Source organism: Thunnus thynnus, chromosome 1 (assembly GCF_963924715.1).
Source record: "Thunnus thynnus chromosome 1, fThuThy2.1, whole genome shotgun sequence".
Classification (NCBI taxonomy): domain Eukaryota; kingdom Metazoa; phylum Chordata; class Actinopteri; order Scombriformes; family Scombridae; genus Thunnus; species Thunnus thynnus.
In genome coordinates, this window is record NC_089517.1 from 37,956,241 (window position 1) to 37,972,338 (window position 16,098).

Genomic DNA, 16,098 nt, shown 5'->3' on the forward strand with positions numbered 1-16,098 from the left:
CCAATACGTGGTACGGTGTATTCATTGTTTCCCTCTGTAGCCTCTCGAGCAAAACTCAACATGCTGAACACAGTGTCCAAGATCCGAGGGCAGGTGAAGACCACCGGCTACCCCCAGACTGAAGGCCTTCTGGGAGACTGCATGCTGCGCTACGGCCATGAACTGGGCGAGGACTCTGTCTTTGGTACCCACACTCACATACACCATGACGAACACCGGCTATAAAAACTGTTCATTCTGCCTTATGGTCTCTTTGATAGATGGGTCCAATATGTCAACACTGTAGTGGCTCTTCTTTGCACTGGTATTTGCTTATTTTGGTAACTTTGTGTTACCAGGACTTTTTTCCACATTTTATTGCCTCTCAAGTGCACTCTGTGCCTGTCACTCTCCTTGGTTCCCGAGTTATATTTCTTCAAGATTCCTCTGCAACATGGCTGTAAAAAATGTGATTTTGGTGCACTGCCAGTAGGGCTGAAACAATGACTCAGCACATATTTTAATAATCAAAGAACCGTTTAAAGTCATTTTTACATCAAAAATGACAAAATTTTCTTAGCTGTAGTTCCTAAATTGCAAGGATTTTCTGGTTGTCTTTGTCTGTATGCTGTAGTAGTACACTGAATATGGAATGTGATGACATCACCTCAGGCTTTAGGAAATTGTGATGGGCATTTCTGATTATCTTCTGACATTTTATAGACTAAACAATTAAACGATCAATCAAGAACATAATCAACAAGTTAATCAACAGGTTAATCATTAGTTGCAGCCCTAGCTGTCAGTTCGATATTTACACAACCAAGCGTCACTTTTAAGCCCCAAGTGTCTTTCATACCATCTGTCAGAAAAACATTCAGAAAAAAAAGAACACACAGACACAAAACTCGCCTCTGAACCTTTTATGTAGCTGTTGAGCTGAAACTAAAACATGTTGCATGTCTTCAAATGATTCTATGTTACATGTTTATTGAAAAGTTGTGGTGTCTCTGTGTATCATAGGCGGTGCTCTGGTGGATATGGGTGAGGCCATGAGGCAGATGGCAGATGTGAAGGACTCCCTGGACATAAGCGTCAAACAAAACTTTATTGACCCCCTGCAGAATCTACAGGACAAGGACCTCAAAGAGATCACAGTACGTTACAGCAGCCTATACCCTGTAACTAAACTTGTACAATGTGACAACAGTCACTGACATAAAAAGTTCCCTCATTCTTAAATCTTAAAGACACATTTATGATCAGCAGGGTAGGCAAACATTTAGAGAACTGTTCATTTTATTCTATAATTAAAGATCTTGACCAAGTTGACTCAAGTTGTAGTAATTCTTACAGTGTTTGCAACACAGGGGAAATGTCACAACACTTTGAGGAGGTGCCCGCATTTCTGCAGCACCTTTGCAACACTGGCTGAAATATGCTATGACGCCAGTGTGAGCATGCACCTTGAAGATTATGTAAATTTAATTTACAGAACACATTCAATGTATTTTACAAATTAATGTTTGTGCTTTATGATCCATGAATTAACTTTGTGGTTTTCAAAGTTTCAATTTCAATCCATGAAAACACAAGTCACAAAACAAGTTTTAGGCGATTTTGGATTTCATGTAATGAAATAAGACATGCTACATGTAGCAGCTCTGTGAAGCTGTACTCAGGCACAGCGGCGCTTTGAACTAAATGCTGACATTATTTTATTTTATTTAAAATATATTGTATTGGTCGTAGTATTACATTTGCGTCATAAAAAGTTCTTGTGTGCATTAGTCTCAAATTGTTTACTGTTTTGTCATTTGAACTGTCTTATTATCAGCTCATCAGTCATCTGTAAAGCACTTTGAATCGCAGTAACCTGTATAAAAGGTGCCATGCAGGTAAAGACTGATCAGCATGCTGACATTTGCTATTTGGCACTAAACACAAACTACAGGTGAGTGTAACTTTGTATAATATTGTATGTAGTATGCTAAACTGGCACTTTCCTTTTTATGTTTGCAGCACCACCTGAAGAAGCTGGAGGGCCGTCGGTTAGACTTTGATTATAAAAAGAAACGTCAGGGGAAAATCCCAGACGAGGAGATCCGCCAGGCTGTGGAGAAGTTCGAGGAGAGCAAAGAGCTGGCTGAGAGGAGCATGTTCAATTTCCTGGAGAATGATGTAAGAGAGGACACAACTTCTACAGAAAGAATGGACCAATAGAGAGTATTAAACATGAGGCAACAGGCAGTTTAAACATGTCAACATATTAACTACAAACATGAGAATGACAAATATCAATTAGGGAATTTTGAGATTATGCACAGTAGCATTAGTACGACCTTTTTAAATGTATTCAGTATTAAAAAAAGTATTGTTTGTTTTGTTTTGTAAGACAAAATCTTGAAAGTTATGGATGTTAAAAATATGGATCAATTAAGGCTATAAATATGCCTAATATGACAGTCCCAGGCCTTTTTTAAAGAATTCTATGTCACTTTCTTGAAGGATTACACAGTATGTAATGTGTGTGTGTGTGTGTGTGTGTGTGTGTGTGTGTGTGTGTGTGTGTGTATGGTTTGGCCAACAGGTGGAGCAGGTGACCCAGCTGTCATCGCTGATTGAGGCGGCCTTAGAGTACCATCGGCAGTCGAGTGAAATCCTGGAGGAGCTCAGTGGACAGCTGCAGAGGAGGTGAGGAAGGTGCTCTGCTGGACTGGAGGTCATACCTCACTCTGCTGTCAGTCAGTATTCTGCAGCTTCATCCTCTGTGAGAGAATCACTGTCTCATCCTGTTCCTGCTTTTAAAAAATAATTTCACTCAGAGTGGTCATGACATTGAAAGCATGAATACCAATAGTGACAGCTGGTCTATGAGTAGTATACTTAGAAACTAAGCTCTCTATTTTCATGAATTAGTGGGCTGTATTTGGTGCAAGTTGTTGGCACAAGCTCAGAACATGTGACCCACAGCAGGAAGGGTGGGTTAAGAGGAGCCATGACTAGTGCTGGGTATTATTTCAAATTGATACATGTGTAGGGCTGGGCAATACGTCGATGTGATATGAGACCAGACATTGTCTTAGATTTTGGAGATCGTAATATTGTGATATGGCATAAGTGTTGTCTTTTCCTGGTTTTAAAGGCTGTGTTATAGTAAAGTGATGTAATTTTCTGAACTTTATCCACTTAGTCATTATATCCACATTACTGATGACTGTTTATCAAAAATCTCAATGAAATAAATATATGCCAGAAAAAGAAAAACAGATGACAATGTGAAACATTTTATGTTATAACAATAAGTTATAAGTTTCTGTAGTATATAACTTAAGGTATGATTTTACCCCAAAAATCCAACGTACCTTACACAAAAATAACTAGATCCCAGTTGTTTCTGCGGATTGCAGTGATCCATTTGCTTCTCTTTTCTTTAGCTTACGGCAGTCTGTAAAGTCTGCAGATAGCTCCGATTGCCTGTTGAACAGTCAATCGCACAACAGTTCTTTCCCATTTTAGATGTGTTACTTTGTGTTTTCGCGGCGCCCTCAGCTTTCTGCCAAGAAACTGCAGAGACTGCTCACATGTGCCACCTGGTGGTTGTTGGTGCACACTTCAGTTAGTGCTGAAATCAGCTGGATAAAATACAAGTCCCTCATCCCTTTTTGCTGCCGCCTTGCAGCTTTACGGCCACGGTAATCGCAGCAAACCAAACGAGTGACCTCTGTATGAATCTCCGGCATTGTAACATTGTATATATGACTGAAAATAAGGAAAATCATAATAGGTCCCTTTTAAAAGAAAGCTGCTTGATGCAGAGCTGGTTATAATAACTTGAGTGTGCACTGGGCAGCTGTGTCAGTTAGATAAACAGAAGTATTGGATCAGATTCTATTGGCAGATACATAATATTGAAGGTCTCTTGATCAGGACATCCCTTGGCAACTATTGGATAGACTGCCATGAAATGTGGTTCTGACATGTTTCACGCAGGATGAATTGTAATAACTTTAGTCATTCTCATCTAGCACCATCAATTTTAATTTGTCCAATACTTTGGTTTATATACAAATACCTGCAAAAGTAATGACATTCCCATCAGCTCAGCTGTACTTTGTGTTTAGTGTTAATTTGTGCTAATTAAAGCATGTTAACATGCTAAGCTGAGATGGTGACCTGCTACAGCCTCACAAAGTTACCAGCATGGCTGTAGACTCTCAGTCTGCTTCCCATACTTAGTCTGAACATGTCAAATGGGTCTGTGTTTAATGTTGTCCTAACACTAACAGCCATACATGAACTTTAACTTTAGATACAGTAAAGTATAACATGAAGTCACAAAAGGGATTTGAAATCAGGACATATTTAATAAAAGACTAATATTAAGACTCAGACTCAGACTCAGAGAGAATTTGGTTGCTGCTGTAGATATGACAATTCTGACAATTGATGATCTTTAGATTGCTCTCTCTGCAACAACATACTGGCCTGTTATGTAATGCATGACAAGAGTCACATGTACCAGTACAAAGCAGCCTAAATTGATCTATGAATTTATAGCACACTTGTTTAAGATTGAACTCCTGTTAGCATGTTTAATGTGATTCAGATGTTACCTTGTTCATTAGAGCTGCTACACTGACTGTTCCAAACACTCCTCTGCTGCCCAGAAACAAATACATGTTATGAAACATCAGTGGTTGATTTGTGATAAATATCATATGTATGTTAACATTGCTAATTAGCACTAAACACAAATACAGCTGATGGGAAGATCATTAGTTTTGCAGGTAGAGTATTTGGACAATATTTTGGAAAATCAAAGTATTGGACAGCAGGAGCCCATAACTCATTTGCCCCTGGGCCCCGTAGCAAGTCAATCCAGCCCTGCATACAGCTTTGCTGCGAGTTTGAGCTGGAGAGGAAGTGTCCAGCCTGATTTTGGACACCTTTTGGACATTCAATAACTTTCCCTCGTGCCCTCTTTATCCACCGGAGCTCCCTGAACTGCACGTAAAGAAAACCCACAGTCCAAAACATAATGCTATTTGTTTTGCTCTATTGAACAGGTTTTTCACTATGCTATCTTCTCACCCCAGGATATCCACAGCCAGCAGCCGGCCCAAGAGAGAGTTCAAACCAAAGTCCATCAGGAGCAGCATGGAGACCCTGGACAACAGTCAGCACAACGGCCTGTCCTACAGCTCCTCGCTCAAATCCACAGGTACAGCTGTTCACCTATCTTGTCTTCACTTTATCTGTGTTTTTGCCTTCTTTTCTGTAATTTTCTCTGTCTGCTCCATCTTCATTGTTTGCTTTAAGTTCTACTGTATTTTTTATTATCCTTCACAGATATCCAGATCAATCACACAGTCAATGGGAAAAGTAGGTATTCCTTCATACAGTGTTATGATGTGAGGGTCCCTGTTACTAACCATCAGGCTTTTTATGCTACATTATGTGTGCTTTCATCCACCTGGCATTAATGTCTGTCATATCCAAACATGACGGTGTTGGATTACATTTAAACCGAACATTAAACACATTAACTGAACAGTAAGCAGCTCATCTCACTCGTTCCAAACTTTTGTTTGTTTATTACTATGTGATTTGTCTGCATGGAGGGTTTTCAAGGGAAAACTGTTTAAGTGGGTATAAATTCAACTCAGAGCTGAGCAGCAGGTTGTCTTGTCAGTTTGTGAATCTATAACGTTGGTGAGATTCCAACAGCATCAATTCAGATGAATTTGAGATGGTGCAACCTAGCAGTAGTTTGCCATTATAACCACAGGCGAAGAACAACACAGCAGTCATAGCTAAATACGATTCTACTCATGTTTGAAATGATTATTATTTTTGAGAATGATTATTCATAATTTGAAGTGTCACAGTTATGTAGCTCTTATATATGTAAATGTGAGCTATCTGGTCTGTTTTTCCACATGCTGAGTAAAACACAAAGGAACTGACTTGCATTAATAAGATATATGTCAGTAGCACAGTTAAGCCCTCATGAAATACAGGATATATAATATATTTTCTCACCCTAGTGTTTATCCACATGATTTTATTATATCCTCAATGTGTCCATTTCTGTGTATGTAATGAAAGCAATATTGCTTATATGTCTAATTTAATATGTCTTATATTAAGTCTTATATCACTTTTGTATTTTTTCTAGCAGTCAGTGGGCCACAGGTGTACAGTTTTCACAGTATTGTTTATTGGCCTCTCAAATAGAGCTGTGTGCCTGTCATTCGATGCGTGCATGACAGGCAATCACAGCCGAGCACCCCACTTTACTCTCACAGCCAGAGGGGGGAGATAGAAGTCCTGCACTCCAGCTTTAACTTCTATATAACTTCTACCGGCTTCACTTGTGTGGCTCCATTGTTGTAGTACCTATATGCAGAAGTCAGCTTACTTCTCATTAGATTTACTCTATACACACACATGATGCAGCTAAATGCATGCTTGACCACCTCTGGAGTGGAGTCATTGCAGTTACAAACGCAACAGTTGTCGCCCTCTAGTGGTGAAATGGTGGTGTACATGCAGTATGGTGTGGTATTATGTGGCCCATTCAGGGGTGTGTTCTTCATCTTGTACCAAATGTGTGTGCATTATTTTGTGTTGTCTTGTGCTCAATTCCATCTCCATGTGTCTTCACATCTTACCCAGCTGATCATATAACCTCTGTTCCACTGTCATGGCCTGAGAGCCCTACTACCAATGGCAATAATCACCGTGAGTAACACACACTGACCCTGCATTTATATCTTACTACGTTAGTGCTAAAACTAATAATTGATTAGTTGATAGGAAATTAATCAACAACAAATGAGATCATTGATTAATCATGTCATTATCAAGCAAAAATGCCAAACATTTGCAGGTTACAGCCCCTCACTTGAGAATCTTTGGGTTTTTGGATCAAACAAGCTATTTAAGTTGGAAAGTTCATTTTTGACAGACGCAACATTTTGACACAAAATCTGATCTGAAGGTCTTCTAGCTTTTTCATAAACTTTCAACCATATCTCACGGTCTTTATCAGCAGATGGAGTTTTCTCAGTTGTCATGGAGATGACTTTTTACTGACAACTGAGCAAACTTCATCCACTCAAGTTCCACCTACCAGCTTTTACTAGAACTTTCAACCACATTACATGGTCTTCATCATCATGAAGATTGTTCAGTATGAGTACTAGGTACTGACAACTGAACGAACATCTACTCAAGGTTACTAGCCTCTTCTGGTGCTTTCAACCACATCTTGTGGTCTTCATCGGTTTGTTGAGTCTGTTAGTATTTTACTTATTATTTATCTTAGTATTTATACTCAGTACTGACAACTGAGTGAACTCCTTCCATTCAAGGTCCACTTATCAGCATTTTCAGAAACTTTAAGTCCCATGTCATGGTCTTCATCAGCAGATGGAGGTTACTCAGTCGTCATGGAGATTGCTCAGTATCAGTATTGACGAAGACTGTGAGAAGTGGTTGAAAGCAGTTGAAAGTTGTCACACTGGGTTCTGGAAACGTATAGTGACATATTTCATTTATTGACCAAATGATTAATCAATAAATCTCAAAGGTAATTGAGAACTAGCTTGATGATGAACATGATTATTCATTTGCAGCCCTACGGTATATACACATCATTAACATGAAATAGGTAGGAAAGTTACTTCTCATCATAAAGTGCAAGAATGATGTAATAATTGAATAATTCTAAATGTCTTCCTGTGTTTGGGTGCAGAGACGGAGGTGTTGGACCAGCCATGCTGTCGCTCCCTCTATGACTTTGAGCCGGAGAATGAGGGCGAGCTGGGTTTCAAGGAGGGCGACATCATCATCCTCACCAACCGGATCGACGAGAACTGGTACGAGGGCATGATCAACGGCGAGTCCGGCTTCTTCCCTGTCAACTATGTGGAGGTCATCGTCCCTCTGCCTCAGTGAGACTGGCTCCTCAAGTCCTCTGCAGACTCCTTCCTGCCTCATCACACTCAGCCTCTGTCCTCGACTCAACTCGGGCCTGAAAATGCGTGGGGCCGGCTCAACGCGAAGCTGAAAAAATATTCTGTCTTCTGAATTTCAAACCGAGCCAGAGAGGTAGTAGTTTTGTCCCAAGCCGACGTAAGATCAAATGTCACTGATTGCATTGTTGTTTTTTTGTTGTTGTCGATATTTATGGACCTGAAGCCAACTGAAACCCAAGCCATTAAGTGGGACCCTCTGCCTGGTTGGACCCATTGTGTCTGACTGAGGTGAAAATGTCAAGAAGTCATCAAACTCTGTAATCATCCTGTGAGTACTATAGATAAGGCTAGAGGCCGATGTAAAGAACTGAGAGGATGATTACATCCTCTCAGTTCTTCTTCTATAAGGCTGTTTAATGTTATAGAAGTTTATGTCATTGGGCTGTCTGCCTGCTTTTGCCCCGTCACCACAACTTGAGACTCCTTAACTTTCGTTGAAGTGCACAATGGACATCATGACTGCATTAGCTCTTTTTTTGCATTACAGCCACATGAGGAACATGACAAATGTTATAGGGTATTATGAATCCTGTAAATTATTATGTAATTATCCCCCAAAAATTGATAGAGGCTTTGTGTTTGCATCAAAAATTGAAGTCTCAAGTTAAATGATCAGTTGGCATTACAGAATTACTTAACAAAAACACATTTGTTCTTTTACACCTAGTATTCTACCATACATATAGTTTTATGTTTGAAAAGTGACATTTAAAAACATCCAACAAATTCAAGAGGTAAGTGAGAAAATGTATGTATTTTTTTGTAATTTGGGTGAACTGACTCTTTAAAAATACAGAGCGAGAACAGTTGATGAGATGATGGCCAGCTCATATGTTTAGAAAAGCACAGCTTTTATTAGTCACCAAGACCTCCAATATGGCTGCTACAATCTAGCATTTTATGTCCTTATGTTGTTGGTTTCATAATCTGGAGAAACCGTTGAATCGCCTGATTCTTTCCTTGTTGAACCTTGTTGTAGTAATGTCACCATGTTATCAGATGATGTGTACAAAGAAATAGTTCCTAAAACTACGAAAACAACATCCAACGTAACGAACCAAAATGATCCTTTAAAATGTGAACTTCAGTTCTCACTCTTAAATTTTTGATCAATGTTGGCTTTAGCTCGACGGCGCTCTTCCCTCACACACAAACATTCCACTGCTATTTATTTTCTACATGTTTTTATCATGTGTGTAGTTTTGTTCATCTTTTTAAAGCCACAGCCGTCGGACAGCGATCACGCCTAACTCACAGTTGAACTCACCGGTGTCTGAAAACCTCACATTGCACTGAGATCATGGTAGACTGTACGTGATGTGTATTACTCCTCCGTTAGACTCTGCCTGTGTCCAGTTCAGCCTGTCTTGTGTTGTATCTTTGTACCTTTCCGTTCACGTCTTTCCTCCTCTCCATTACTGACGTTGCCTGTTTGCCTGCTGTGCTCTTAAGTGTCGCCCAGAACACGTTTTTATGACTGCGAGGAACTGAAGTGAACTCTCATCTCTCTGAATGTCCCTCTCTTTCTGTTTACATGCTCTGACTTATTGTGACATGATGTAAGGATTGTACCGCCCGCTCTGTCAGATAAGGATGAATGCCTTTGACACATTGAAACCATATGAAAGTGCTTTTTGAAATGTCGTCTGTATTGCACTGAAGCTTTAGAATATACCTACCACATATGTTTATGGACATGCACCTTTTTATTTGTTAATGTTTTTGTTCTTCCTCTTCTTCAGCGTTGCACTTTGTCTCGTTCACACTGGGGTAATAATCACTACCATATCAGATATATATGTGAAGTCAAAATGGTAGATAGTTAGATTTATATAACCACAGATGTTCATTGTACTGTGCTGTGATGAATCCACTATCTCAATTGTTGTAATCTAGATTGGAAAAATGGTTGTATCACATCTAAAATCAGACGTAGATGTCTGTGGAAGTAGAGGATCCTGTTACCTTGTGAAACTCATTCCAGTTCTCTTATTAGCTAGTGATGAGCAGTAGAATAAGTAAAGACCTGCAGTTACAGTTTGGCTGTGCTGATAAACCTGTTTATTTAGGAAGTTCCATCATGACATGAGTTGGTAAAACACCTCGGTAGCCTGATATTTAGCAGTCGTCTCTCCTGACAACATTCAGTTTAGAAAAGAGGGTGAGATTACCTTAAATTCTCAAAAACAGGCCAAGGCCTTCAATTACCTTTATTTAACTTCAGACAGAACCAGACCAGATTAGATACATACCTTTATTTCTAATTTCCTTATATTTTCTTACTTTCTCTCTTTTCTGATATTTTAGTAAGAAACCTCCCTGTTCTCTGGTCTGCTCTTATTTTGTTATCCATTGATTCAAACTCCATGATCACCTGTTGTCTGGATAAATTCAACACAATGTACATTTCCACAGAATTAATTCCATCAATACAGCAACATAGTCATGTCATAACCACCACTCTACTACTCTCACTTTCTCCTCTGACAGAAATACTGTTTTCTGTCCTATTGGTAAACCAATTCCAGCTACTCCTACTTTGCAGGGGGGTTTTTTTACTTACTGTCAACGAAAGTCAACACTTCCTGCACAGATATTTCACATTAAAAGACTTCCAGCATCTGGAAGTCTTGAAACATCTGCAGGTAACTTAACAGTAACTTAACATTGCTCAAAAAAACCCCTGCAAAGTAGAAGCAACAGGATTGTTCACTTCATCAACAAAGACTACAACGAAAAATATTTAATATTTTTTCCTGAACGAAATGAGATCAAAGACAAAATTTAAAAGTAACCTTTGAAAACAAAAACTAAGACAAAATTAATTATATATTTCATCCACACAAAAACTAAATGATAATGTGACAGATGAACAAATGTACTAATTACTGTTTTAATGCATAATAAATAGAAAACAATTATTTGACTTAATGTTGTGTTGATGGAATTAGTGCTGTGGTAATATACATTATACAGAATGAGTCATTATGTAAGCCACTGTAACAGGTCTCTATGTTTACCAGCCTTTATTAGCAGCTGGCTGAATGCTAGCCTTAATTTGACAATTCAAGGCACTCCAAATATTCTAATGGTGTTTCCACAAAAACCTTTTTTCTCCAGAAATTTGTGAAGTTCCTTAATTTAGTTTTGTGCACAGAGTTACTGTTAATGTGAACAGAAATAACCCAGACCTAAACTCAGGTTTTGGGTGTTGGTTCCAATACGTACTCGATGGACTACACTCTTTATCTCCATTATTTAGTTTCATCTTTTATTGTATGTGGACTAACTATACTTTATATACAATAGAGAGAAAATACACAAAATGTATTTGGATACTTACTGTTAGCTTGCAATTGCTTAGATGTTCAAGACGTTGCATGATGATGATTTTTCTAAAAGATTGTTATGATGGATTTTGGATACTGGGGAGTTCTTAGCACAGAGTTGCTACGTGCGATACACATTACTTCACAGAATGGAAGGAATCACAAGGTTTAATCCTGCATCCAGTCTTAAACTATTCTTTGTAAAACAATCGAAGACATTGGCAGAAGAATCTCTTCTCATCAGGTTCCTGTATAAATGCAGTTTTCATGAAACATTTCCAAGCCTTTGACTGGGTTTACAGACGATTTAACACTGAATTCAAGATCAGCCTAGTTTCACTTATCTTTCACAGTTAGCCCCACAGTATGAATGACTGACTCTTTGATACACTAAACCAAGATCTCTCAACACTGTACCTCTGTTTGCCTTTGCAGTCCACAAAATTCTCTCCTCAGTATTCATTTTACAACCAACTTCAACAAAGGAAACTGGCTGCGCATCTCTGTGTTTTATTTTTTCAGTAGCATAATTTATGCAAGAGGTGTTTTATAGATGTTGTAAATGAATATATTAATAAATATATTGCGTAAATAAATGACAAGCAAATATTGAGCCGCCAGTCGTGTGTGTTTTTTATTTGTGTCCATTTTTATCTGTGATTTAAATGTGACCAAAAGTCTGTGGACGTACTTTTGTTATGTGACTCCTTTTCCTGGTTTGGGCCCCTAAATTCCAGTGAAGGGAAATCTTAATGATCCAGCATACAATGATATTTGAGAGAACAGCGTGCTTTCATCTTTGTGTCAACAGTTTATGTTTGGCTTTTCCTGTTTCAACATGACAATACCCCTGAGCAGCCAGCCAGCTCCTTAAATAAATGGTTTCCAAGTTTGCTGACTGCAAGCCAAGCCTCATCACCCAACACTGATGTTGAGTGATAAGAAACCTTACTAATGCAGCCAGGTAAGAAATCTGATGGGAAGTCTTCAACAGAAGAGTGAAGGCTGTTAAAGCAGCAGATCAATGCCTATGGTTTTGCACTCACATGTTCAACAATCATACAGGGATGTAATGTCCACATACTTTTGGCCTATAATGTACCTTAAATCAGTGGTTCTGAACCTGGGGGTCTTTCTTTTTTACTTTTACTATATAATTTAATAATGTATAGGTTTATCCTACAGGCCTATTAAAAATGAAACGTCTAAAAATGACTAAACTGCTGACAACCCAACCTGTACTGAGGGGTAACGAGTAGACATGACTTTTTAAGGGATCATGAGCAAAAACAGTTGGAAAGTACTGTCTTAAACCCTCATCAGTGATCAGTCTCTAAATAAATATTCATACTCTTTACTAACCAGACATCTATTCATCCATTGCACTTGAACATGTATAATACATCCACAATCATAGATTTCTATTCCATTATGATGTCCAAAACTCACATGGTACAGTAAGCACTGTTTTAAATCACATATTTGAGTGTCTTCAGGCTTTAAGACTCACCCAGAATTGGCAAACATTTATTGGTGACAGCATTTTGATCTCTCCATTCAATTGTTATTTTTCAAGGCGGTGTTGAAGCTTTAGTTTATTAACTGATAACTGTTCTGTCCATCCAGGTAATAAGATTTTGCTCCAGGAACTCTGTATGTGAAGGGTTTTTTTCTTATCCAACGGGAGAGAGATATTAGTTGACGAAAAAGGAATCCCATTTTCTCCCTTAGCACCAGCAATATCAAGGAATGCAGATAGCTTTGATTTTATTTGTCTGTGTTTTGAGATATCTATATCTGAGATTTCCACCTCCTCATCAATACAGTGAAGATGAATGGACCTCACTGTATACAGTTTTCATTGGAACTACTTTCTACTGAGGAAATAGTCCCTATAAAAACAGTTGACAGCACATTCTATGGATTATCCTGAAAAACGAGCACCAATTTTTGGAAAATATGTTGCCATTTTAATTACCTTTTTTCAATGCTGTGAACATCCCAAACAAAAACTGCAAACAGCTAGAGGTAAGAATTAAAAAAATGTGTTTCTTTGTAATTTGGGGGAAAACCAATCATTTTGCTGGGGACCCTTTGAATTCCAAAGTGAGATCCATGGGTAGATGAATAAAGGCAGCAACATGCTCCCCCATGGTTGTAGACTATATCCAAACCTCAGCACTCCTCTGTTTGGACCCTCTGACTTCCCTCTTACTCTTCAGAGGCTGCCTCTCTCCTTTCTGACAGTCTTGTCTCTTTGGTTGCTCCGGTCTTGTCCCTCCGGCCTCCTCAGTCTCCTGCATTCTGCCACAGTTGGCAGCACAGGTCCAGTTGGGCTGGTGACCCACCACCAGGTCCAAAGTGGGTAGGGAGGTGGTACTGGTCATGTTCCTGAAGCCCAGAGAGGAGGTGAGAGAGGGACTATCTGGTGGGAAGGTTTCATATCCTCCTCTCATACCTGGACAACCCCCCCAGGATGCCCTCTCCTTCAGCCTCACCACCTGGCGGATCTTCTTCCAGCCCAGATGGTTGAGCTCCAGTAGGTTGAGCAGGATGCAGAAAACCCCTACACAAAACATGAAGAGTAGAAAGATGGTTTTCTCTGTGGGCCTGGAGATGTAGCAGTCCACTGGCTGGCTGCAGGGGGCTGAGGAACACAGAAAATGGACGGGCACCTGGAAGCCAAACAGCTTCCACTGGGCCAGGACAAAGCCCACCTCCAGAACTGCACGTAAACATACATGGAAGACATAACATTTGGACAGAACCCCTCCAGAGACAATGTGACCCTCTGCAATCCCCTCCTTGTAGGTGCAAGCACGGGCCTGGCTGAAGGACACCATGTTGTTGGGGTCTCCCCTCTGTAGGCTCTGGGTAGTGATGCCCTCCAGCACATCTGCCAGGCTGTGACCTAGATGCTTATGGGAGCGGATGGAGCAGCTGTCTGAGTCGCAGCTCCGATCATATGCCTCCCGTCCACTGTCTCGCCCAACATCCGGGCCTGCCTGTCCTGTGAAATCCCCCTGTCCTTGCCCTTGCCTCTGGCTGGCATTATGGGGCAACTTGGACAGGTTGTGCCACGTGTAGATGATGAAGCAGAGGGACGGCGTGGAGACGCTGATGATGTGAAAGACCCAAAAGCGAGGCTGCGAAATGGGCGCAAATGCATCGTAGCAGACAGTGGAGCATCCTGGCTGCAGTGTGTTACACACAAACATCTCCTGCTCATCTGTGTACACATCTTCAGTCGCCACAGCAACAATGAGCAGCCGGAAGATGACCATGACAGTGAGCCACAGGCGACCGATCATGGTGGAGTGCTGATGAACAGCATCCAGGAGACGTTTGAGTAGAGTCCACTCCGTCATGGTGGCCTGTGGCTGCCGGCTGCCTCGAGGAGGGACGAGCTGCCTGGAGTAGAGCAGTCTGCTCTGGAGAGATCCACCTCTCCTCTTCCTGAACTCCTACCCTGTTGGACCTGATGACACCCTGAACTACTCTGCAGAATACCTGATCTTGGCTAAACTTGTCCACCTAATCTACACTACCTTCTGTTCTCGAGTTTCTCTCAATTCTTGAAATTCTTGCTTGTCATTTCTTAGTCAGAATGTTCTTCTATAACCAGAGTACCTTCCCTCCTTTGCTTTAGCCTGTAATAGACTTCCTCTCTGCCTGAATGTTCCCCAGCTCTGCCTGCCTTCAGAGCAGTGGAGCCATTGCAAGAGAGAGCCACCCCATCTTTCATAGATAAGGATGTCCACTTGACATGAGTCACTTGGCGCACTTACTTCTCTCTTGTCTTTAGGATCCATTTTAAAACCAGGAGACATCACCCTTCCTCTACTGGAGGACTCACTGATAGTGCCGACTGATAGAGCATTCTTCACAGATTAGTCCTCTGAAAGCTAATGGGCTCTTCCTTTAATGGAGAGGCATATTTTAAATGCTGCAGTGTTGATGACCAGCACAGACGGGCATGCTCACTGTCAGATTCCGGAAAACCCTTGGAAGCTGATATACACAGAAAAAGGTCATAAAAGTTGTGTTTAGATACACAACTGAGTCAAAATAATTAAGAAATAGGGTTTGAACTGGTAAAAATATGGCCTTCCAGAGTTAAGCCTTAATATATCAATGGTGTCTGGTGAGGTTTTTTGTTCCAGGGCTTGTTTTGACTGCTCTTCTCCAGCCACTCGCCAATCCTCTTATCTGTGTTTTAAAAAAAGACCCTTGAAAGGTCTGCTAGCATCAAATCAGTGTGTCCCCCAGATAAAACACTCAATGACCCCTTTCCTTACTTCAAACAGTCCTGGCAAGCCCTGTCTGAGTCTCTGTCTCAGTGCTCTGCCCACTTTCTATTTTCATTTTTATTTATAATAATACTAATACTAATACAAATACTACGACTACTACTACTACTACTACTACTACTACTACTAATAATAATAATAATGATAATACATTTTATTTATAGAGTGCTTTTCAGGGTACACTACAAAAGTTGATCATAGAGATGATCATAGAAAAACAACACACTAAAAGCACATATCATAGACTAAAAACTAAAAACATATTGCATACAAAACAACAAACTAAAAACATATAACACACATTAATCATAAATTAAAAGCAGTTCTGAAAAGATGAGTTTTGATTAGTGATTTGAACATGAACAGATTGATGCAGTCTCGGATGTCTGGGGAGAGAGATTCAGAGGGAGGGGGCAGCTATGGAGAAAGCTCTGT

General features: G+C 40.1%; 2 protein-coding genes across 3 annotated transcripts in view; one reads left to right on the top strand and one right to left on the bottom strand.

Annotated features, from left to right (window-relative positions):
- sh3gl3a (SH3-domain GRB2-like 3a) overlaps positions 1-11,966 on the top strand; it is a 42,283-nt gene extending 30,317 nt beyond the window's left edge. The window contains exons 4-11 of one of the 2 annotated variants that reach the window (XM_067597464.1): positions 41-184; positions 1,003-1,136; positions 2,002-2,160; positions 2,570-2,673; positions 5,079-5,203; positions 5,332-5,364; positions 6,661-6,726; positions 7,742-11,966. In XM_067597464.1, coding sequence (XP_067453565.1) covers positions 41-184; positions 1,003-1,136; positions 2,002-2,160; positions 2,570-2,673; positions 5,079-5,203; positions 5,332-5,364; positions 6,661-6,726; positions 7,742-7,944 — 968 coding nt within the window. In that variant the 3' untranslated portion in view covers positions 7,945-11,966. The remainder of the gene's footprint in view (positions 1-40; positions 185-1,002; positions 1,137-2,001; positions 2,161-2,569; positions 2,674-5,078; positions 5,204-5,331; positions 5,365-6,660; positions 6,727-7,741) is intronic. The other variant, XM_067597470.1, reaches the window with a different exon arrangement.
- A 913-nt stretch (positions 11,967-12,879) lies between these two features.
- On the bottom strand, positions 12,880-15,740 carry gjd6 (gap junction protein delta 6). The gene has a single exon (XM_067597481.1). The coding sequence runs from the start codon at positions 14,719-14,721 to the stop codon at positions 13,516-13,518; it is 1,206 nt and encodes a 401-aa protein (XP_067453582.1). The 5' UTR covers positions 14,722-15,740; the 3' UTR covers positions 12,880-13,515.
- Positions 15,741-16,098: the final 358 nt, after the last annotated feature.